The following is a 24,068-nucleotide window of genomic DNA, read 5'->3' on the forward strand; positions in this document are numbered from 1 at the left end:
GTTGAGATATCATAGCTTGTTCACACTGTATGACATATTTGTTCATTTTGATTTGGAGAATAAAATATGCCATAAAGGCTGGATCCACTTGCATGTCAATAGCCATGCTGTCTGTTGCTTTCAATCTGAAGCATCTTCACCTTTTTTCATTTGTCCAACATTGAACTCTGGAAATTAAGAAGCAGAAAAAACCTCCAAACTGGCATTCAGATCCACTGTCTTTTCCCAGGGCCTTGTAAACTTCCCAATCCCAATGCACTTCTTGTTATTTTACCCACTATTTAAGTTGACTTAGCTAATATGGTAAAAATAAGGGCAACTTATTGTTAGATTTCTGGGCCTGTTCAGAATGTGCATTCATGGTGTTCTTGGACTGAAACATGATGTATTTATGATGTGTTTGAAGATGAGAAGAGAGAGGGCACTTGCTGAAATAAGGCATCTTCTAGAAAGCATCACATTTCAAGTGCTAGAAACTTATGGTTAAAAAGTTGCATTTAATTTTTTTTTCTTTCGAAAGAGAGAATTATTTGTGATGTATATTTAATTGTTATTTGCCTCTTGTACAAACATACTAGTTTGAAAATAATACTGTATTAAAGGAACGCTATTCATATTCAAATGCTGAGTCCTGAGCAATTAGCTTGTTTTGGAAAAATCCATGCAAATTTTGTGTTCTCCTTTTTTTTTTTTTTTAATGAATTATCTTTTATTATGTTATCAAATCTGTTGCATAGTCCTGGAAACTAGGTTTGCTGGATTTTATTTTGAAAAACGCTGGACTGTTGAGGTAAACCTGCTGCTCCGCCATTTTTCGTATTGAGAGTAGACTGCATCCTGGATCTCTTAGGATGCTGTTTCAAACTTCAGGAAAATATCTTAAAAAATTTAGCAAGTCGGCCACTGCTCCTTCGGTACTCAAATAGCTGCAGTCTCATTCTGTAGCATTAGCCCTACTATATATAGTTATAGAGAGGCAAATTTCTAGCATTTTGCACTAAAAATGAATGATCAAAAAAGCTAATCGCTTGATTCTTGTGCTTTAAAATAATTCTCTTCCCCCCCCCCCCCCCCCCCATTTCCAAGCTTAACTTTCAAAATCTGGCTTCTCTCTTTGACTTTTTCCCTGGACAATGTGAAACTGTTACTGTGTTGCTGCTGTTCCCAGCTTTGATCAGGCTCCATTTATCTTTCTTCCCAGGAACTGTAGTGCCCACACATTATTACCTCTGGATATTTTTAGGTTTCTTTTGCTACAGAAGTTAACACTCCAAAATGATTAGGTATTGCAATCTAACATGTAAGTCTAATATGTATTGCTGTGTCACTTCTGCTGACTTGTAAATCTAAATGACTGTTCCTAAATTGGTTGACTGGAGCTGTTTGGTTGATTTGGTGTGATTTTTTTTTTTTTTTTTTTCCCTCCAGTTTTCTTGCTGTTGGCCTGCTTACTGTGCTTGTTATTGAACACTACGGTCTTTTCGTTGTAGGGTTTTTTTTTTTTTTGACTCAGGCTTTTTAGAAAATATTCTTTTTTTTTTTTTTTTTTTATTCCTTGTATAGAAGATGTCTGAAAAAAAGCATTTCTCCCAGATACCAGCTGTATCTAAATTACAATACAGATTTACAAATGATTTAGATGTTTTAAATAGGATGTTTATAGAATCACAGTACATAAATCCAGATTTGTAATCCTCATAATATAAAAAGATCTGCAGCCTAAATCTGAAGGGAACTAGATTTTATTTTCTAGGTGTGCCTAGAAGAAGTATCACAGTCTTCAGCAGAGTGCTGTTAACTGAGGATGATGTTCACTTTCTTTAGTTCTTTGCTGTTCAACAGACAATTCACTTTCTTAAATTTGTGGAAAATGCCTTGGCTCACAGGCAACAGGCTATTTTGGTGAGAACATCTCCTTTTGGAGCTTATTTCTTATTGTGCGTGGGATAAATAAATACTCACTGAATCAGAGAGAGAATGCCCCAAGAGGATGTCTGTGAGGATACTTGCCTCATGTCAGAGAAAACTTGTTGCGAGGACAGTCACTGGTTAAAGTACAGCAGTGGTCCTTCGAGCACAGTCTGGGCATCCCTCTTCTAAGAGTCACTTTCACTCACTGTCTGTGACATAGTAGGTTCTTAAGTATTACAAACAAAATTCTCCAGCTATGGCAAGTTTGGTTCAATAGCCTTCATTTCCTTATCTGAAAGTAGCTGGCAGTCCAGTGATTAAAATTATTCTTGTATGAAATCTCTATTTTAATTCTTATAGACAAAAGAAAAAAATGGCCCTGGTTGTCCTCGTTTTTCAGCGAATACTTTTGTCATCGGGCTATTGAGTGAAAAGGGGATACCTCCTCTCATGTTTTTGAACAACAGAGGTGACTGATTGCTGCTGTTCTTAGCCTGGGAGATATATATATATATATATATATATATATATATATATATATGAACACCTAAGATAGATATATATATACAGATATATAATATGTATATATCTGTATATATATCTATCTTAGGTGTTCTTTTAGTGTCATATCCTGGATTGTACCCACTGGGAGAAACTCCTGCTGTGCTCAATGCTAACAAGACTGACATGCTCCTGGGTATAGGCAGAACTTTGGTGCCTAATGAACTTAATTGGCAGTAACTAAAGTACTCTATTATTTAGGCAAAATCCTGTTTTAAGTGGCAGAATGTTTTTGTGGAGTTGGCTCATTCTGTTATGAAGTATAGTAGTTCCAAGTTAGCTCTTAAATAGGTGTAATTAGATATGTGAATGAGTTTAATAGTGACAGTCCAGTGATGTGTTTTGACTGATTTTTTTTTCAAGCTGTGAGTGAATTAAATCAGACACACTGTAGAGTTCATGTGGAAAAGCTCTCTGTGCAACCAAGAGAATTTCAAATTTGATCTGTTTGGGACAGAAAAGAGAGAATGCATTCCAGCTTCCCCTAAACAGTTGACTGACATCTTAAAACATGCAAAAACTAGTTGCTTATTTTGAAAACTGTTTTTCTCAAATATTTGATATCATAGTGTCTTAAACAGTAGCAGTGTTTAACTTACTTGCATTCCCAGTCAGTAAGTTTAACACTGCTAGTTTTGTAATGCTGTTTATATGTTTTATAAAAATAGCCTAGTTGGATCTTCCTGTTATGGTAATGTTGCAGTAGGTATTTGTGTTGGATGATTTCTCTTAAATATGAGGATTATTAGTCTTGAGAGAGAAAAAAAATCCTTCAGAGGCTTTCGAGATTTGACATTAGAGGCTTATTGGCTGAAATTTGTCCCCTATGTATAAAAAGTTACTTTCGTGTCTTGTCTATGAATCTTAAAAACAGAGTATAGTAAATTCTAATACTGTAATTCTATAAGAGGAATTTTGAGTCATGTCTCAAGGATGGAACTTTTTGTGTGTAACACTTACTTTGGCATTTTGCTTTTTTATTCTACCCAGTGTTCTGAGAATTTTTGTGTGACTTACCACTTACTTTTATAGAAAAAATAACAGAAGTGTTTTGAGCAGCTCTGAAGGGGTATAGTAAAACATTAATGTATTGGTGATGAGAAGACTGTTTGAATCATAAAGCATGTACAGATTATTGGCATGCTGATCCTCTCCTATTTCTGGGTAAATAATAAATTGCTCCTTAGTAGAAGCTAAAGCTTGGTCTGAAAATAAAATCTTCTCCCACCAATCCCAAGCAGAGGGTATATCTGTATTGCCACTTGTCCCAAAAAACTACCTAGCCTGCTCTCAGTGCCTCTGTATTCATGTTTGCAACTTCACAGGCTGTGTTCTAGTTCAGGGAATAGTCCCTAAGCCTTCCTGTATCTGCAGTGTTACAGTTGCTGGGGCATGAAACTCTCTAATAAAACCAAGGTTTGTAATTGGATATTACTTGCAAATAGCTGTAGTAGTCAAAGGAGCTGCTGCCTTTCAGCTGTAAACTAGTGCCACCTCTCCTAAGATACGATGCCATCACCTGAGTCCTCTAATCCAGCGTGCTAAGTAAAATGAGTTAATTTCTGTCATCTTCTGCAGTCATCTAGTGACACAGGAAGGGAGATTATGTCCAACAGATTCTTTTAAACAAAACGAGATAGGCAGGGAACTAAAGATTTGAAGGCAACGGCAGCTGTGTAAGGTTTGTGCCTGATCTGTGCAATCCTGCAGAACAAGCCGGGGTGTGGCGTGATGGGACGTGACAGTGGCCCTGCTGGCTGCCCCCCAAGGAGAGGGGATGGGACACTTGCTGCAGCTCCCACGCTGGCGTGGGATCTTAAATTGCCAATACAGCGGGGTTAATGCTAAAGCACCGAGGTATGAGTTGTGGTGGTGGGGGCACAGGTGCGCCTGGGCACTGTCCTGCCCCTCTGCCCCTCTGCTCCTGTGCCTGTACTGCGGGCAGGCTCGTCGCCTTGCGCTGCTGCGGCTAAATTCTCCATAGCCGCCAGAACCCCTCTTTGTGGCCGTGTAAAACATATAGTCAAGAACTGGAGTGAAAGTGGTGGGGTGAAGAACAGAGGGTTTGATAGAGGAATGAAAAAGAAAAAAAGCAAAAGGTCCTTAACGCAAACAGCGCTGCCCCCTCTGCCTTTCTTGCTCCTTCGCTGTGCCTCCACGAGCTGCCGCGCTGTCCTGCGCCGGGACTGTGCAGCCTGAGCAAGAAAAAACTTATTTAATTTCCAGGCGTTGCTATTAAGATTTTCTTGTTCTGTGAGCCTGTTCGGAGGTAAAATAATTTCCTTAAATTTAGCAGCAAGCGTGCGCATCGGCGTGCTTCCACCGTGGGGAGCGGAGCGCGGAGCCGCTCCCCCGCCGCGCCCCGGCACCGCGGCCGCCGCGCGTTCGCTCGGGCTGCGATTGCTCTCGCCTGGCCTCCGTCCCGCAGGGAAACAAAGGCGGGGGCGGGGCGGGGGCTGCTGCGCCCCCCCTTCCCCGGCGGAGCGGCCGGGAGCAGCGGCTGGCGGCGCCGCGGCGGCGGCGTCCCGGGAGCGCGGTGCGAGGCGGCGGCGCGGCTCGCAGCGGCTGAGCGGGCGGACGGGGAGATGCTCGCTCCTGCCCTGCTCGGCGCCTGGGCCGCTGCCCCGGCGGCGGGAGGGCGCGCCGCGGGCGGCGGACGCAGCGGTGCTCTCCGCCCGCAGCGAGGACCGAGGCGGTGAACTTCGCCCGGGTCGTCGGGTGAGTGCTCGGGGTCGGAGACGCGCCGGCGGCGGAACGGGCGCGTTGGTGTTCGCGTGGTTTAAACTTGGGAGATGCCGCACAGCCGCTGGCGGGACTGCGCTGCGCGTCGCCCGGTACGATGCTCTTGCAGCCTCCGCGCCTCGCAGCTGCATCGCCGTGAGGGCCGCGCATTGTCCGCCGGGGAACCCGCGGGCGCGGCGGCAGCACCGCTGGCGGCGGCGGTTGGGGCGTAACGGCCGCTGCGGGGGGAGGGGCGGCGCGGCCGGAGACCGTTAGTGAGCGCGAGGGCGAAGCGGCGGCGCGCGGGCAGCGCCCGGGCCGGGAAAGGCGCTGGAAGTGCGCGGGCTGCGGGCGGTGCGCGGTCTCTGCTGCCTGAGTACGTGTTTTGCCGCAGTGCTTGGAGTGGGCCCTCATGGTTTTATTCGAGTTTCTGAGTGTTTCGTAAAAATTGGAAGGTTGGGGTCTGATCGGAAGTATTACAACGATTACTGCCACAATAGAAACAATAATAAAATCCCATGAAATAATCAGCAAGGCTTTGTTTGGGGGGAAAAACATCTTACCAGCTTTTCAGCTGGAAAACTTAATAAGGATTTGATTCAGGAAAAAAAAATAAGACATGGATGTCTCTTCTGTAACAAGGTTGTTTCAACCTCATAGCTAATGGTAGGAGGGCAGAGGTATATATGTTTGATGTAACTGTCTCATTTCTAAATGGAAAAAAGTCCAGTGAGGATTAACTTGAGTTTGATAGGTTGCATTTTTAATTATACTGTTTCAAAGATCTTGTTTGTCTTAGCTTATTTTGAAAGTACTTAACATACATGACCTAGGAGGAAGGGAGTATTTACAAAATCAGATCAACTAAATAAAATATACAGAAAACTGTCTTGGGGCACCAGACTAATTTTCAATAAATGACCTGAACATTTAAAGATCACATTTGTGAGTGCCTGTCAAAAATTTATAAAACTTGCTGAAATTATTTTTTATCTTTTCCATGGAATATTCTTGCACATAAAAGATAAGGTTACTTCCCAGGTTAATAATTCTGTTTGCTTCCTGAACCAAATCTATTGGCTGACTTAAAGTGTCTGTATCTGAGTAAAGTCTATGCCAATTCATCCATTTTTGTGTAAGAAAATAAAGTTGATAGTTACTCACTAATAGCATGTGGAGGAAAAAAGCATTGGTTTTCAGTTGGTTGACTTGAACGCTATGGGAGTGACATGTTTGAATCTCATGTTAAAATATATAATACAGACTAACACAATATTTGCAGTGAATATGTTCTTGATTATTACCTTTTTGTTACTATATTCTTAAATTCCATGAATTTACATGACACTTTCCTTTTATTGCTGTGGAGGGGAAAGAGAGACTAACTCTAGACTACCACAATCTCCTAACAGACTCCATGAGGAAGGATCCCTGAATCGGATCAAATTGAAATCTTTGGATGGGAATTTTGTCTTGTAATACAGCTTCATTATGAACTTAATTTCAATAAAATAAGGCTTTTCTCTAATGCAGTACATAACTTTTACTGAGTTCTAATCCTGTAATTCAATCCAGGGGGGACATGAGGAGAGTCTGTTCTGTTCAAATTGTGGGTACCACAATGTATACAGGTACAAATTTGTACAAGAGTCACTTTGGAGGACTGGGGTTTTAGGACATAAACTTCTCAAGACACAGGCCTGCTGTATGCTTATACTACTGTAATAGGAGCAGTAAGACGCATCTCTTTTATATGTGTGTGTGTGTATCTATAAAAAAATATAAATTATATATATATAAAAATTTTATCTATTTACCATTTTCTGCCTTTGCTTTTGATGTAGTTTTTTCCTTGGCGTATGGTTTGATAGGCATTTCTTCTGGCAGTAGTGCCAGTTTAAGTTGGTTCTGGCCACTTCTCAGATGCTCTTTGTGCCAGAATAGCTGTGTATGTGGCTGCTTGTGTGGCTAGCACTAGCATGTGGCTACAATAGGTGTAGTTCATTGGATCAGGGAACAGATTCAGCTGGAAAATACCCCTGTCGTTCGTCCTCGCAAAAGGCAAAGAAAGCAAGTTCCCTGCCTAGCCATACAAGCAGCTGTGCTGGCTTGAGGGCCAGACCGAGCATTGGTGATGAGGTCGGCTAAAATGAGTTTTAGTGGCAGTGCTGCTGAATAGCTGACCAGGGCCTCCGGGGGGTTTCAGCCTGAGATTTGAAAAGCTCTGGGAGTTCATTTTGTACTTGAAGAGATCTGCTAAAATGACTAAGACAACAAGATTGATTATCAATAGGCCTAGATTTGATATTTTGAGACTCATGCAACTTATACCACCTATAAATTTGTTTCAGATTGAACTGCAAAAGACTGGAAACTTAGTGTAAGCCTGAAGTATGTTGAAATACCTCCATTTTGTTTTTTTCTTTTCTACAGATACCTAGAAATATATGAAATTAAAGATATATTTGTATGTGTTCCTACAGACTACAGAATACTTAAAATTATGTTTGTTGCCTAGTAAGTTTGTGCAATAAACAAATGAGGAAATATACATATATATATATATATATATAGGAAAATATACATGCATGTTAATAGCCAGTTTTTCTGTATGCTTTATAATATCGTGTCCTGATTTCTGAGCTCAGGTAGTGTTTTAGTTTAATAGAGGAGCGTGAGAAAACATCATACACGTTATTGCAAAATACTCTAACGAACTTCACATACTTCATAACTCAGAACCATTTTCTTTGTTACTACAAGCAGGCCAATGGGCTGTGTTTAAATTTTAAATGACTGTTTATTGGTACACTCTAAGAAGTCTTCCAGGTTGTAATTAATACATGGATGTTTGTTTCTGAGCTTTGAATACTAAATTCAAATCACTAAAACTTCCCTGGTGTTTTGTCTGAAAATTCAAAGACTTTTTGTTGACATACTTATTGTGTGTTACCCCAGCTGGCTGATCTGTCCTTCCCATCAGCTATGGTTTCCTTCAAACTAGCTGTGACAGATGCTATAGATTCTCAGATTGACATTGTTTCTGGTTATCTTTGCAACTAAGCTGCAGACCCGACAGACTTTCACCAAAAAAAAAAAAAAAAAAAAAAAAATCACTAAAAATCCCCTTTAGCTCCATACTCTTACAGGTGTTCGTGCTGTTTGTTTTAAGTCAAGGTATTTAGGATGCAGTGTACAGACTTAAAATAAATCTTGTAGGATGTTTAGTTAGTATGTGCATGTGAGGCTACACGTACATAAAGATGAATAACTATTCTATGACTGACTGCTTGAAGCTAAAAATCATGTAAATGGAATTATTCCTTGTGCATGCAAATTAAAATCTTTCTCAAATGCCAGAAAGCATAATAGTTACGTAGTGATTATGTTTTTCTAAATAGGAAAGAATAGCAACATTGGCTGCTCTCTGTGAGACAGCAGTAGTGGTGACTGAGTGATGGTAAAATAATTTGTCTACAAGGAAAGTGCTTTTGTTCTAAGAGAAGCATACATACGTCCACTGACAGATCCTGATTTTCAATGCGTGTAAGTGATGAGCATTCTCAGTTTGTGGTGTTTTCATACATATTACAGATAAAACCTCTGACAGAAAGTTTAAGCAAATTTCCCATGTGCTCAGTTTTCCATAGGTAAAAATTGACTCCTTTGTACATCAGAAGTACTGCTGGGAAATATCATAGAAGAATTGAATGTTACTGTACAAATCATCCTCGTTGGATCTGTCTATCCTGACCTTTTCCGTCCATGTGATAAAATTACTGTTGACTAGGAAGCTGATGGGTCGCATTGTGTTCAGCTTCTCACTGCATGTAGTGTTGTTTTTCTGTGAAACATGAATCAATATATTTTTTTTTCTTTTCAGTCCCTGCATGATGGGCATTTTTAAGATCTGGTGTCTGTGCAGAATCTGATCTTGTTTAAAGTCTTCAGAACTACTATGTGATTTTATATATATATAAAACCAACTTGGTCATATTTCACTACTTTAAGATGAGTACAGAAATCTGTTAAATATTTTTTAGATTATCTACAGAGAGTGTGACCTTTGCTTCCTTTCTCTATGCTGTCCTATAAATAAGACCTGAAGAGGTTGTTTCTGCTAGTGCTTGGTGTTTTGTAATACTACTTTGCCACCAGAAGTTCAGAAATTACCAGCTCTTCAGCAACAAGATGTGAACTAACCTCCAAAACTTGGTGTAACATTTGGTGTAAAATACAACTAGTCATCTCAGCAAGCAAGCGCCCGCTCTCTGTGCTGGTTCTAGCTGAAGAGCTGTTTCCAGTTGGTGGCCAATGGCCTGGAGTTCTTAACCCAGTGGGGCTGGTGCTGGCCAGCTCCAGGCGCAGACTCGCCTCGGCATTGGGTGGCAGTTGCCTTCTGCCAAACCAGACCACAGCAATGCAGGGCCATGGGTGGGACAGGCAATATTCTTGGAAGTCAGACTTAGCTTTGTTTACAGAAGAAATAAGTGACCCTGATGATATGGTTTGCAAAATGTGTTTCTTCAGGTTGGGGTGCCTATGTCATATATCTGGAGATGCATTAACTTTTTGTGGCAAGTAATTGAACCAATTATCATGTTCGCTGTGAAAGGAGATGGAAATGTGGTGTTTCTACTGTTAAATATTTGGAGCAGTTGAGGTCACATGAATACCTGGACTACACCACTATCTCTGAAAAAATAAAAACAAAGGGGAAGGAATATTTTGTTCATAATTGATTAAACTCTGATTCCTATTTGTTCAACTGCTGATGCAGACCTAGAATGACTGGTCTTATGATGGAAATTTCAGTCATTCTTTCTTTTTCTGGTGGATGAGAGGGGCCTCACTCATAAAAAAAAAAAATTAGAAACTGGTCCCTTTTCGTCCTATTTGTGTTTAAAAGTCTACACACTCACATGTATATATCTACCTGTAAAGAAATTAAAAAGGAGAGGAAAGGGCATAGACACATTTCTTCAAAGACTTGATCAACTTTTAATGTCATTTTGACACTTTTACTGCCAACTGGGGATTTATGGAAGGATTAGGAGATGAAATAAGATCTGTATCACTCACACGAAACTCTAGCCAGAAAGGCTTCTAAACATATGTCGTATTTTAACTACTGTCTTTTTAAAATTCAGATCAAGTAATTTGAACAACTCTGTGTTTATATAGCTTGCAATGTATCAAACACACTAAAGTTGCCCTATAAATGATGGTGACCTTACATGTATAGCCAGGTAGCCTTGCAAACAAAGGCATAGTGCAGCAGTAGTTCTTAATCAGTTTTTCCGATGCTATTACAGTAAGTTGTTGGTGGTTGTGTAGCTTTGGCCATAGGTTCTTAAGCAGCAGCTTTCTCTGTGTGTGTGTTTGTGTGTGTGTACGTATACATAGGTATGTGTTTTTAAAACTTGCCAGTGAAAGTAGATGATGATCTACATGCCACATGTTGAAAAAGGAACCAGCTGTGTGCACAGTAATTTATTTGGGATGGTGGGTATACATGCGTATGTTTAACTGTATACTAGCAGTGATAATTACACAGTACAGTAAATCTTACATGACCTGATCTTACGCTTTGACTTCTTTTGGGCTACAAAGCATTACTGAAGAGGACTGCGTGATGCAGCTCGGTGAATAAGAGAACTTTGAGCTAAATGCTAAAATTTCAAGATTTTACTGCACTTTCCATGCCACCTTATAGACATGTTGTAGGCACCAGAGAAAGTAATGCATTTCTTTTCCCTCATTAAAAAAGAGACAAGGAGAGATGGCCTGAGAGTTGATCTCACAGGAAAAGGGGTCAAAAGTGTCAGCTGCAACAGCAAAGAGGAAAATTCCTACAGCAGTACCTGGGAAGTGACGGACAACATCAGTTGCCACAACAGAGCGCAATGAGAGGGATACTAGGTTTTGATGAGGATATGCAAGCTGAACTTCCTGAAAAAGTAGGAAAAGAAAAAAAGTGGCAAGCCAGTTTAGAGTACTGTTTTGAGCTAACAATGTGAATGCAGTGTATGTAAATCATGAATTGCTGTGATCTTGCTTACTGTGTCACTACCTCAAAAAAGGTATATTTTATACTAGAGTAAAGATTTACTGTGGGATTAGTTTTGTGAGTGTGCGTTTGTATACGCTTTTTTCTAAGTAAGTTAGGTGACTGAATAAATTTGATAACCTATTGGGAAATAGAGGATTATTCAGTATTTTTAGCAAGCTTTTCAGTATGTTCTCAGATGGAGATCTGCCTTTTGGAAAATTAAATTAATGCTTAGTAGTATTGTTGCTCCAAGCATCAGAAGAATTTGTACAGAACATTAGAATATCCTTGTCTCAAATTTTTAATATTTCTAATATCTACATTCTTTTTCTTATAATGGTAAGATATTGTGTCTTTTTTTTTTTTTACTTTATTTTTGTGCTGTAGCTAATGAAGATTTTTTTTTTGTTGTTAAGTATTCTTTTTGTCCCAGTTATGTTGCTTGGTAGAAACAGAGAAATTATATTGTTGAATTAACGACCTTAGAATCATGGCAGAATATAGCTATGCTAAGTAAAAAAATGACCATGGTTGAGGACCAAGTGAAAGGAGAAAAGCAAGCAGTGAAGGAGAAAAATTTATATCAGAAAAGACTGAGGAACAGAGATGTCTGCTGTCATTGAGTCAGCTTGGGTCCATCTGGGCGAAGCTGAACACTGGTGAATTCCTGTCCGAGGAGGAGGGCAGGAAGGAGGGGTGCTGACCTGTCCGTCACTGCACTGTTCTGAACGAACCCCTTCCCTCGGATGCCCAAGCTTTTTGTCTGCTAGAGTGCTAGAGAGCTAAGTAGTTCTTCAGGAGCTCGTCCGTATGGCTTGTGACGCCAGCTATACCCAGGTTGACTCTTTGTGGATTATGAGGCAGTAGCAGCTCTTTCCTTTATGTGATTCTGCTTCCAGACCTATCAGTGCAGTTCCCAATTTTAAACAAGGCTTTGCCTAAGAATGGGAGGAAATACTCAGTTGATTGAACAGTATTCACAGCTCTCTCGCTTTGACACTGTCATAGAGATAGGAGCTGCTGCTGCCATAATGTCCTTAGATAAATAAGCGTGTTCACCACTTTAAGTAGTTTGTGCATAACAGCTCGAAAAATTGTGGACTAATGGTAGTGCCGCATGACAGTTTTGTTTACCAGCATTTGTGAGACTTTCACATATTGAATGGTGTTTCTCTGTATGAAGGTAGGATGAATTAGATTCTTAAGCAGTCTGAGATCACAGAGATGATAAACTCATGATGAAAACAGGCTGGGTTAGAGATGGAATAGCCAACTGGCTTTATCCTGACATCCAGCTGCCTGCTCTATTATTTTAGGCAAGTTGCAAAGGCGGCCTCGGTTGTTCCATCTGTACAGTGCTACCGTAGGCTTACTTTACTGATGTTTGTTGAATACTTTAGAACAGTCAGATGAGGAATGGTTATGGCTGTAGATTTTACACAGGCATATGATTATAAATGAGTGTATGAACTTGTTTCAAAACTCCTGAATTTTGACTTGTAATAGTGAGGCATGGCAAGCTGTTTGCACCGCTTCTTAGGCAAGAGGAAGTTGTTTACGGAAATACAATGGTAACATGTAATTTTTAAGGGAAAGTAATGAAGCTTTATCATTTTGTGAGGTGTCCTTGTGACATCTGCTAAAAGGTCTGGTGGCTGTTCTGTGAGGGTAATATTTGCAGTGTACAGGACAGAGAAGTTAACCTGGTTCCGAAGTGTTAAAATCATGTGAGAATTCACTAAAATGTTATTCATAGGTTACTGTCCAAGGAAGTAATTTAAAACTCTCTGTTTTTATTCCTTTTTTTTAGGTAATATTTCAATAATTACATTACCAGTTTCCAGCACCAACTCTCCAACTAAGATTTTGCCAAAAACCTTAGGACCAATAAATGTGAATGTTGGACCCCAAATGGTAAGTTTTGCAACTCTGGTTAATGCTAACTTGAGTAACTAGATGCATGACTTCCTGTTTATGTAATATGGAAACATGAAAAATGAAGATGTGAACTGTGCTAGCAACTTGCAGCTTCCTGCTCCAGCTGCCAAAGCTACTGAATAGTTGAAAGTGCCCCACCTCAGTGGAAATGTAACGACGTGTAGGTACAGCGATCTTGGCATGCCGGAACTGCAAATCCCAACAAACATTTTGTGTATGACTTTAGGGCATACCTAACTTTCTTTGAATGGAAATCCAATGTGCAAAAATATGCAGTTTCACCAGTTGACATTTTTACCTATTACTCAAAATTGTATTAAGGAGAAAAAATCTCATGAAGAATGTCATTGATGCTCTTCCGGTATTTTGAGCTATATTCTCCCCACTTAAATCTCCAGAATTGCCAAAGACTAAGTGTTTCTGATATGTCCCTAGAAATTTAGCTTGTTGAAACTAACTCCTCTTAGAACTGTCTTTTCCTGCCGGTGGTAACTATATGAGAGTCTATTGCTGTTTCAGAGATTTAGGATCCACTTAAGATCTGTTTTTGAGAAATCTTTTCAGTTTTCTGGTGGCCAGAGGACAAAATACGCAGTACAGTGAACTGCTTTGGGTAATGTGCTGCCTGGTTACCAAACACTTAGACTGTATGCAAGAACCATTTAGCATGTTTTATAAATACTTGTTGTGGGTCCTTTTCACAACACAAATTGTTGCTGTTTTCCAGTGGCTTTTATCCCAATTGGACAGATAGGGACAAGCATTATAGCCAGACACCCTCAACCTCCCACCAGCTGCATTCTCCATTGTGTAGTGCCCTTCATCTGAAATACTAGCCAAAGGCTGTCCACCAAAAAAGTGGTGTTCCTGAAAGCACTGGTACTGATACAAGTACTCCTATATCATGTGCAGTGTAATATTTCCCTTGAATGGTTTTACTAAAAGAAGACTTATCCTGGGAGTGCAATAAATAATTGCCAAGAACAGGAGAGAGCAGTCAGTAGCCAGTTAATGTAGTTCCCACTCTTACTGCTGACTTTTCAAGGTGTTTTTGGCAGAATCACAGCTAGTTACAAGTTAGCCTGTTTTTCTGGCAGAAGTGGCAAAAGCCATTGCGTGATGAATGTCTTTTGGAGGCAGGCAAATAGAAAATAGCATCTGCTTTTTGAAAATCTGTAGAGGCTAACATTCTTGGTGTGCATTTGCAGCTCTGTATCTTCAATTTCTGAACAGTAAATTGAACAATGGCAAATATCAGTACTGGATACTATCTAGTTATAAATACACTGTGGTATATTGTGAGCAGAACTACGTAAGATTACTCTAGCAGAAAGATAGCAGAAAGAAGATGGTGACTTTTTAGTGAGCTTACTTCTGTGAGGATTATTAAACTCGTAAGGTTCTTCTAACGCTTTTCATCTAAAGTTAATTACGAAACCTCATTCTAGGCAGCTGCTCTTACAAGGTTTTTCCTGTGACAGAAGGAAAAAAACAGTAAAAATGTAACTGCACTACTGCTAGCCTTGTTTCCAGCTTAAATAAGGATATAAACCATTAAAGACATAATGAGTGTAATCAAAGCATGATTTTTCCTAGATACTTCAGGTTTTATAGTTGAAATTCTCATTTTTCTGTTCTTGATTTTTTTCCCTCTTTTTTAACACCCATAAAGGAATCCGAGTTGTACAAAATATTCACAATGTGGTATCTACAAAGGGAAAATAAACTCTTCACTCAACTTGTACAGTATCTCTTCTTATGCATTGTTATCTTATGACCCTTTGATCATCCGTTTAAGGACCAAAGGTAGATCCTGTTTGTTACAGAAAATGTGATGTCCCTAAACCAGGCATGTTTTGCATCTTCGCATTCAAAATGTTCTTACAAAAAGTATTCAGCAAGTTTTGTTGTCTTTAAATCAGGATGTTCCTGGAGGTGTCTAGCATCTCTGAAAACTTTGGCTTGGTTCCTCAGAGTGGTTGTTGAGAACAGATAGTTTAGCTCTGCAGTTTTTTGTTTTTTCAACTGCTTTAAAACTTTGTCCTACTAGTAGCTTCATAAGTCTCCTATCAGCAACCAAAAGATGAACAGTGGAATGATCACAAATGTGATGCATTCATTAGAATTTTATGCAAGTTGATTTATACTTTCTTGTGCCCGTGCAACTTTTTTTCCTATATGAATGTCACTGCTTCTGTTTTAAAAATCGTTTTGATTATTAATGCCTAGTTATCCACTATATTGAGATGCGTATGTTAGGTTTTGGTTGCCACCATACTTTATATCAGACTTTGCTTCTTTTGCTAATGATACATTTTTCAAAACAGTGGCATCTAACATGCATTTTTTCCATAATATTAAACACATGGTTTAAGTCTTTTGTTCAGTCAGGAATAAAACTCTCCCTTGCTAGCCTGGTTTACTACTCTACCTTGAGTAATCTATATATTTTTGAATAACACTGCAGAAAGCTACTTACCATCAGTTTATTCCAGTGGCTTTTTGTCATGTGAAAAACTCAGGCAAGTTCATTCGAAGAGCTTGGCATATGCTTGTTAACACATGATTTACAGTGTGGTTTCTAAGAGGTGTCGTTAACTCGTCTTTGTTGCAGTTGCATTAGATTCAGTTAACACAATAAGTCTTGGTGAAGACTGAAAGTTTGTAGTTTGAATTCCTGTTGGGTGTGAGAGGTTTGCCTTGCCTATCTTTTGTGTGAGAACTGCTCATGTCCCTATGCGTGTACTACAGTTTTACATCGTTTTACAGTGTTAGCTAAGAATGGTAAGGGGCACCTTTGCTGGCTGTGAACAAGTTCTCTGATGCAATGTAGATGCATCTTCTCATTGCCTCTCCTGTTGTGGTAGACCCAGACTGGGAGCTGAGGCAAGGCATCTCAGGTAATAGTGATGGTCTCTATGAGTGAATTTAACAGCATAGTATTATTGATGAAATGGTACTGCATTCTAGAGATGTTCTTTTATTTTGCTGAATGAGGGTATGAGATTTTTTTCATGTTTTATGTGGTGAATTTATGTGATTATTTTAGGTACACCAGAAAATTTCTGGTTGTCAGAAATGGAATTAGTCCTCTGAAAGTACCCGATGTGTACCATTTTTTATGAAAATAAACACTGCATTCTGTATAAAGTCATACTGAAATAATGCTGTGATTTTTATACCTGTGATGTCTGTGTCCTTGCATTCAGGAATTTGCAGCTTTGTTAATGAGCTATAGAAAGGTGGATTCAGTGCTTGTATGTGTGTGGGTACTGTCTGTAACTGCCAGGCCAAGCAAGGCGTGAAATGAAGTGCAGCATGGCTGCCTTGCTATAAAAGGGACCCTTGGAAGGGTATGCTGTTATTTTCCATTTCCACTAGATGGCACTAATGTATAGAATGATAGAGGCATTTTGGTCTTTGAAATATTCCAATTCAACGTGGTTTTGCAACCTCAATTTATTATACTGGTCGTCACAAGAAAATTATGAGATTACAGATAAAAAAAAACTCTTATGATACATTTGCATTATGATTTAAATGAAAACTGCACTTACTTCGCTCAGTAGAGGAATGTGAAACCTTAGGGAATGTGGTGAAATGCATTTCAGTATGCAAAATGTTTACAATCTTTTCCCTTTGTCATGTGTCAGCCACATGCCAACAAAGCCATATGCTTACTGAAAATAAATCTTATTTATCATATTGTAAGAAATGAATATAAGATGTTACTGGATTGGATTAATGTTTAATAGAAATATTGCATTACTGATTCTTGCTTACATGCTGGTGTTATAGCAGTGCTGAACTTAAGCAAGCTTTTCAAAATTAACCATTCTACCACAAAATGTTTCTGATTTTAAGCCAGTGTAGCCATAAGTTGATACGGGTTGATACCTTTCCTGTGCTTCCATGCAGTGTGAAAGTAAGACTGGCTGGGGATCTGTTGTTCTCTAATATCAAACAGCAAATATCTAACCTGTACCTGTGTTTTGTGTTTCCTGTTTTTTTCTGTTTTTACTAGTCTCTCTCTGTTAAGCTATTCGCAAAATCAGATAAGTTGTTTCTTCAGAAAAAAAGAAATATAAATGTAACCACAGTGTAGCATTGGGAGGGTGTAAAGTAATGTTCAGTGAGCTAAGGAAATTGGAAATCCTTCAGATAGATACCATGTTTTCTACATGTTTAAACAAATATCTATGGATATGAAACAAAGTATCTGCCATATACCCGCATTACAGAGGTATTGGATACCTTAAGTAGTAAAGGAAAGATGCAAAGTTTAATAGAGTTGGTACTCAAAATGTAACTAGTGTACAGAGTAAAGTAAAATAAAGTAAAAAATAAGCTGACTGTAAAGCTTTCTCCAGGAAGCTATGAATGTTACCATACTGACACAAAGAATTTGTAGTTTATATTTTATTTTAAAGATTAACTAATTAGTACTGTTTCATTTGTATGTATTCTCTGAATTTTCCTGGCAACCTACTTTAAGGAATGAACTACGATGTGACTTAAAAGTTGAGACCAATAATTTTAGTGTTATCAACCATTTGAATAGAGTTCCACCAGCTTTGAATAAATTTATTTCAAAGCCTGTCTCTACTAAAAGCAAGCCATGCAAACAGTGCGTATTTGCAGTAGATGCCAGTCACTTTGCTCTGCCTCGCTCTTTCAGCTAAACCCAACAGGTTGCTTTATCTAACATAGATGAGACATAATTTTAAAGTACAGACTTCCATTTAATTTCATAGGTGCAATGTCATTTTATTAGCTTGCAGAAATGCCTTGACCGCTTGTAAATGGTAGAAACTGCAGGGAATACTTTACTTGGAGTTCAGATTATCTTTGATACCAAAGAAAGGCAATTGTAAGACACGCATCCTTTGGAAATAAGGTTTTATTAATTCCAGTGAGTAAGACATCACCTACATGTATCCTGGAAGAAACAATTAGATATAGGTAGGTACAGATCCTGCCCTTTGTGCCTAGTAATTATTTAAATTTGTCTAGCTCTGGTTCATATGAATAATGTAGTAATAAGATACAGTTAGGAAAAAACTTTAACCTGACAACATTGTAATTATTGTCATATATGAAGATCTCCTAATGACAACCTGATCAGTATATTTGACTGCAGTTTGCATGTGGTGCAGAAATGCTTTTTTTTCCGTAGAACCATGATTAGTATGAATTTTGGTTGTGTTAGCCTCTATTTTCTTAAAAGTTTTTTTTTCCCCCCCAAAAATTCATAGATCATAAGCACATCACAAAGACTGACCAATTCAGGGAGTGTTCTCATTGGGAGTCCCTATAATCCAGCTCCAACAATGGTCACACAGACACATATAACAGAAGCTACTGGCTGGGTTCCAGGGTAAGGAGTTTGTTTTATTTAAAGATGTTTGCAGATCTGTTCCATTTTTTTCCTTTGTTTGTACTCTTATAGATATATGTTGGCTTATGGTTTCAAGTTCTTGCAATTAAAAGGAATATAATTTAGTGCATTCTGCACTTTTGATGTCTGGAATGTGTGAACACAGAGTTACATGCACCAGTCACTTCACTGTCTAATTTTTTATGGCACTGTCTGTTTCTATGTGGTCATGGAGAGGCACAAATTGATGAGCCTTTATTTTTTTCATAAATTAATGACATATGCAAGTAGCTTTGTTATAGAGCATGTCAGCATGTGCCAACAGGGGAAAGCTGTCAGACATGCTTCAGGAGGCATTTAAGAATAAAATTTTAATAACAAATTTTGAATGTAATCAGTGGTGTGTTTTTATCACTATTTTACAGTATCACAAAGTTTTCATGGGGTTCTGAAATACTTAAGAGTAATGTGACTATCTTTAACTCTTCTAAGGAAATCTGCTCTTTACAATATTGCACGATTTTTTTGAATTCCAGTACTACTGAACTTACCTATCTCAGACAGATGTAATGCTGTGCTTCTGAAAATTAAAAAGTAATTTCCACATCTAGGTCATTTTCTAATCGGTGATGAATGTCAGTAGTACCTTTCCAGCTTTACAGGTAGGAAAATGGAGTATCTAGGAAAAGGTAGAAATGTGAGCATAATGTTTGTACTCTGACTTTCTTCACCCTATGCTTTAAGCAAGGTCTGTTACGTACTTCTCTTCAAAGTTGCTATTCCCACCACAGAGAATAAAGTCTGTAAACTGTATGTCCAGTTAAGCAGTATTTAAATTTGGTTTTCTTTGGAAAAGGAGGGTTATGTGAATGCGTGTTTCTCTCTGCAAATAGGTTTTGAGTCTACTTTGTTTTGATTTTATGTGATGAAGGAGTCGTCAAAGACGGCTTTGTTTTGTGAATTGTGATGGGAAGTTCTATCAGTACCGTGGTGAGGGAAAAGCTGTAGTGTCTGTTCACAGCTTGCAAAACCAGAGAATCAACTTCTATTACCTTTGCTGAGCTTTACTCAAACCCAGTGGTGTAGATCATGAGACACTATTTGCAGTGCATCTACCACAAAGGGGAAATACCTTCCTTCTGTTCAGATACTGTCAAAATCTAGACATGGTACTTTCAGTGAGCCTAACTTGTTTATTCCATGAAAATCAGCAAGATGTTCTCCAGACACACTGGCTGAGCATTATTAATCCCCACAGAACTCCATAATATAGATCATATTTTCATCTGAAGAACCAAGGAGGGAAGGTTCTGTGATAGTGTCTAACCTTACCAGCTATGAGCCCTGAATGAAGAAAGTGCCAGAGGAATTACAGGTCCAGACTCCTTGCCGTCCCATTGTTTACTCCACTACACAGACTCCAAAGTTAAATGAGACAAGACCATATTCATTGTCAGCGGTCCATTACAAACAGAGGCAATCTGGCTTGCAGCTGTTCTGTCACTGCCCTTCCAGTTCCCCAAGGACCAAAGCAAATGTCGCAGCCCCCAGCTCTGCTCCACTCATACCCCAAGCTTCCGCAGCTAAGTACCATGGACAGGGATTGCCAGAGAGGAAAAATGGCCATTTTGCTCCAGAGGAAGAGGTCCACTGGCAGGATTTCTCAAATTGAGAATGGTTCTGAGCTGCACAGCCCAATATACGCGGGCTTTCATGGCACAGATCTTCAAATACAGTATTTTTTTCAACTCCCCTTTGGGACACTGCTTTTTAGCTGCGTAAATATGTGCTGTGGGCCCTGTTTTTGAAATTGCAGGGCAACAGTAATTTACTGACAGTTGTCAAGCACTGTGCATTGCAATCAGCTGCAAGAGTAAAAGCTGTCTGCTGTAGCTAATAAGCAGAACTGTAACAAAACTGGCAATAATTGGTGGCTGCTACTCCTACACAAAATTCATGTTAACTCCTCAGAGTAAATCTCTTGTATGCTGCTATGCATACCAAAATGTTTAATATCTTATAGGACATATCTCACACAATGTATGAAGGCGCTTTCTTCCATGTGGGAGAATTTTAAGTTGGGATTTCCGAAGGAGTCCAACTTCTCTGTTGATGATTTGGTTCCCTGCTGAAGTGAACTCTCTCAAATCACATGGGCAAATCGTGGTAGAACTAGAACTTTCTTATAGTATTAGATAGTTTCCTGTAGTATTACGGTATAGTACAGAACTTTCCTAATAGCATTACCTAACTGTCAGGCAGTAAGCTCAGGCAGTCTCAGAAATCATAACCTTTTTCTCTCAAATTCTGTTAAACTGTAGGTATGCTATTTTCCTCTCTCAGTAAACATTTAACAGCAAATATTAATACTTAGCTAGCCACCAAATGCATGGATTTTATTGGTATAAATATAAAATACTAGTTTCATGTAAGTTTTAATTATCTTCTAGGGACAGAAAACGGACTCGAGAATTTATAGAATCAGATTTTTCAGAAAGGTGAGTATTGCTGAACATGTATGATGTATACAGTCAGTCATGCCTGGTTTGCTTCTCCAGATCCGCTCTTCAGAAAGAAGGGTGTCCAGTTCCCACTTTCAGTAGTTTTCACTCTTCTATAGTGAAAGCTATGTTGTATGTTATTCCATGTAGTTATTATTCATTACTTATTTGTTTTATTGCTCTATGATAAATACATTTACAGACAAAATTGGAGTTGTGAAAAACAACCAGAACACATTTTCAGAAATGGGATTGTTCTAGTTTTTAAATGTGACAGATACTGGTAACCAGATAATCTTTTTCCTTTTCTTCCAGAACTAGTTTGAATCCATTCAGGGTATTTTAATTTTTTTTTACCTACCAGAGATCATTCAAACTGATTAATTGCATAGGGGTTAGACTTTTTAAAAAATCTGCTGCTATTCTTTGCCACCGTTCTTTTTCTTGTCCTTTCTTCCAGCGTTCTCTTTTTCTTAGATGAATTTGAAATCTTCAAAAGCATTCTTATATTTTAATGGTTTTTAGCTTGTTACTGTTGACAGTACTAAGCTAAGTGCCTAAGTGCCTTTTGACGCACTTTTGCAACTCCCTTTAATACCAATGTGAACTCAAACTTGCATGAACAAGGGAGAACTTGATATTTTCTGTTTCTGCAGAATTATAGGTCTCTTTGAAACATACCATCAAACCACTTCTGTAATTTAAAAACAAAGAAAAATATTCAACTGAGCATTTTAAATGCCTCTGCTGAAACATAATGCCAGATTTTTATTTGTTCAGAAGTGCTAAGGAGAATGGTGATTTGTTATGTAACGTAACTCATGCATTAGGCTTATGGTATTTTTGCTTCTAAATTCCCATATTACTGTTATTGTCAAGACTGAAACATTATTTTTCAGACAGTCTCACTTGTTCTAGCAGATTTTTAGGAACTGACTGTCTTTTGCCATGTTGTTAACGTAATACCTCTGTAGAATGCATAATTAAAAAGAAAATGGGAGGATATCAAATTAGAATACTTTAAATCTTAATAAGGATTTTGAATAGTTTAATTCTCCAGTGAAAACTATTCTTTCTAGAGGTAACTCATTTGAAGGAGACACGCAGCTTTTTAACTCTGTTCATTTAGTTTTATTAATGTCTGTTAGGCCTTTTTGTCAAGTGGCAAGGCTAGAAAAAACAGATGTTCCATTTTTCCCATCTGTGTACTCTGCGGTAAATTTGAAGCAATGGAGCAGGTGACTCTTAGAGTCATAGTAAATAAATGTTATATCAGGCATTGAGGTTTTTTAAATTTATGTAGTATCAGCTGTCATATCAACATTTCGGTAATTTAAAACTCCCCTTATACACACCTTCAAACATACTTCTGTTTGAACTGGAAGCTAACGTTGTTTTACTAGGCCCAGATAAAATCCTGTTTTGTTGTTCAGGCTTTGTGAACATAATCTTGAGAGGATTTTTCTTCCAGGCGCTTTAATATTTTCCTTATTTTATACTGATAATTTTTGATTATGTTAATTTGTAGAATCTAAAACAATTGATTAGATATCTGTTTATATGCTACTATTTATAGCAGTTTGTTCCCATTTTGTAACAAACTCCTGTAAGAATGTAAAACTAACAGAAAATTAATCTACCATGAAAACACCCCCCAAAATTAGTCATCTGAAAATTAAATGGACTTTGTAGAATACAGTTTTCTCAGATTAAAAAAATATATAGTGAAAAGAAACTGGATTTCTAAAAATTTCTACTGCTAAAACAAAGAGCTGAGTGTCTGCAGCATCTGGTTCAGTTGGAAAATGTTCTGTTAGTAGTGGGGGGAAGGGCATGCTGGATTTTAAACAATTTAAGAATCTATGCTATCTGACTGTAGTATTGCATGGTGTAACTATACCTCAATTATGAGACCACCTCATATTCCAGTTTGTGTGATGAAATCCAGTCGATCATACGTTTTTCATTACAATACTCTAAGTTCTTGCATTTTTGGAGGGAGAAGAATGAAGAGAAAATAACCCTGACAATTGCCAGTCAGGAATTTGGCACCACAGAACTCATGAACATGCACTTACTTTCTAAAAGGAGATTGTTGTATGTCAGTCTACACTGTGATAGCACAGATATTAAACATAAGTCATTAGGAGAATTAAGGTGGCTTCTGCTGTATCATAGATAGTGACACCTAAGCCTTTTTGTTTGAAGCACAAACATGACAATTGTCTCTAAATCTGGTTTCCAGGCACATAAGAACTCTGTGAGGTTTTTCCCATTTTTTTTAGGGGGTTCTTTTGTGTAACTACCTGGAGATGAATTACAAATCCATTTTTAAGCCTCTATCCAGCAGAATGTGTCCAAAGACTGATGCTTTAGAAACTGCAGAGGAAGGGGATAAAGGCCCTAGTGCACTTTGTCTGCCAACTTGTGAGAAAAAAGAAACTACTTCAAAATAAAGCAAAATACAAATTTTATTTTTTAAGTAATACATAATATGGCAGTCCTGATTCATGTTGCAAAAGCTAGACCCTTTTGCTGTGTATCAAAATAAGCTTACTAAAAACAATATATTTATAAATAATTACTTTTCTCTTTACAGTAAGAGAAGCAAAAAAGGAGATAAAAATGGGAAAGGTCTGAGGCATTTTTCAATGAAAGTATGTGAAAAAGTCCAACGTAAAGGAACAACTTCATACAATGAAGTCGCTGATGAGCTGGTATCAGAATTCACAAATTCTAACAGCCACCTAGCTACAGATTCGGTAAGCAAATATGTGGTGAAGTTTGTTTCATATCATTACAAAATTGGCTGATTTATCATGGATTCTGTCCTTTTTTTTTTTCTGCTCTGTCCTGCTACACTGCAGAGTTTTTTCACTTAGCTGTGTCCCAGGTATTAAGACTTTGTGTGTGTGTGTAAAAATATGTATTTTTTACATATATATATATATATATATGTAAAGATATGCAAAATTTTAAGATGTAGAATTAACATAATTGAACTCCC

At 38.4% G+C, this 24,068-nt stretch overlaps 1 protein-coding gene across 3 annotated transcripts in view; it reads left to right on the top strand.

Annotated features, from left to right (window-relative positions):
* The window catches only part of TFDP2 (transcription factor Dp-2), a 76,566-nt gene that overhangs the window by 26,238 nt on the left and 26,260 nt on the right, over window positions 1-24,068 (top strand). For 2 of the 3 annotated variants that reach the window (XM_064516863.1, XM_064516864.1), the window contains exons 4-7: window positions 13,056-13,159; window positions 18,439-18,560; window positions 21,011-21,058; window positions 23,661-23,823. In XM_064516863.1, coding sequence (XP_064372933.1) covers window positions 13,056-13,159; window positions 18,439-18,560; window positions 21,011-21,058; window positions 23,661-23,823 — 437 coding nt within the window. Of the gene's footprint in view, window positions 1-4,907; window positions 5,191-13,055; window positions 13,160-18,438; window positions 18,561-21,010; window positions 21,059-23,660; window positions 23,824-24,068 lie in introns of those variants that run through there. The other variant, XM_026101683.2, reaches the window with a different exon arrangement.

The sequence above is a fragment of the Dromaius novaehollandiae genome, chromosome 9 (genome assembly GCF_036370855.1).
Source record: "Dromaius novaehollandiae isolate bDroNov1 chromosome 9, bDroNov1.hap1, whole genome shotgun sequence".
NCBI lineage: Eukaryota > Metazoa > Chordata > Aves > Casuariiformes > Dromaiidae > Dromaius > Dromaius novaehollandiae.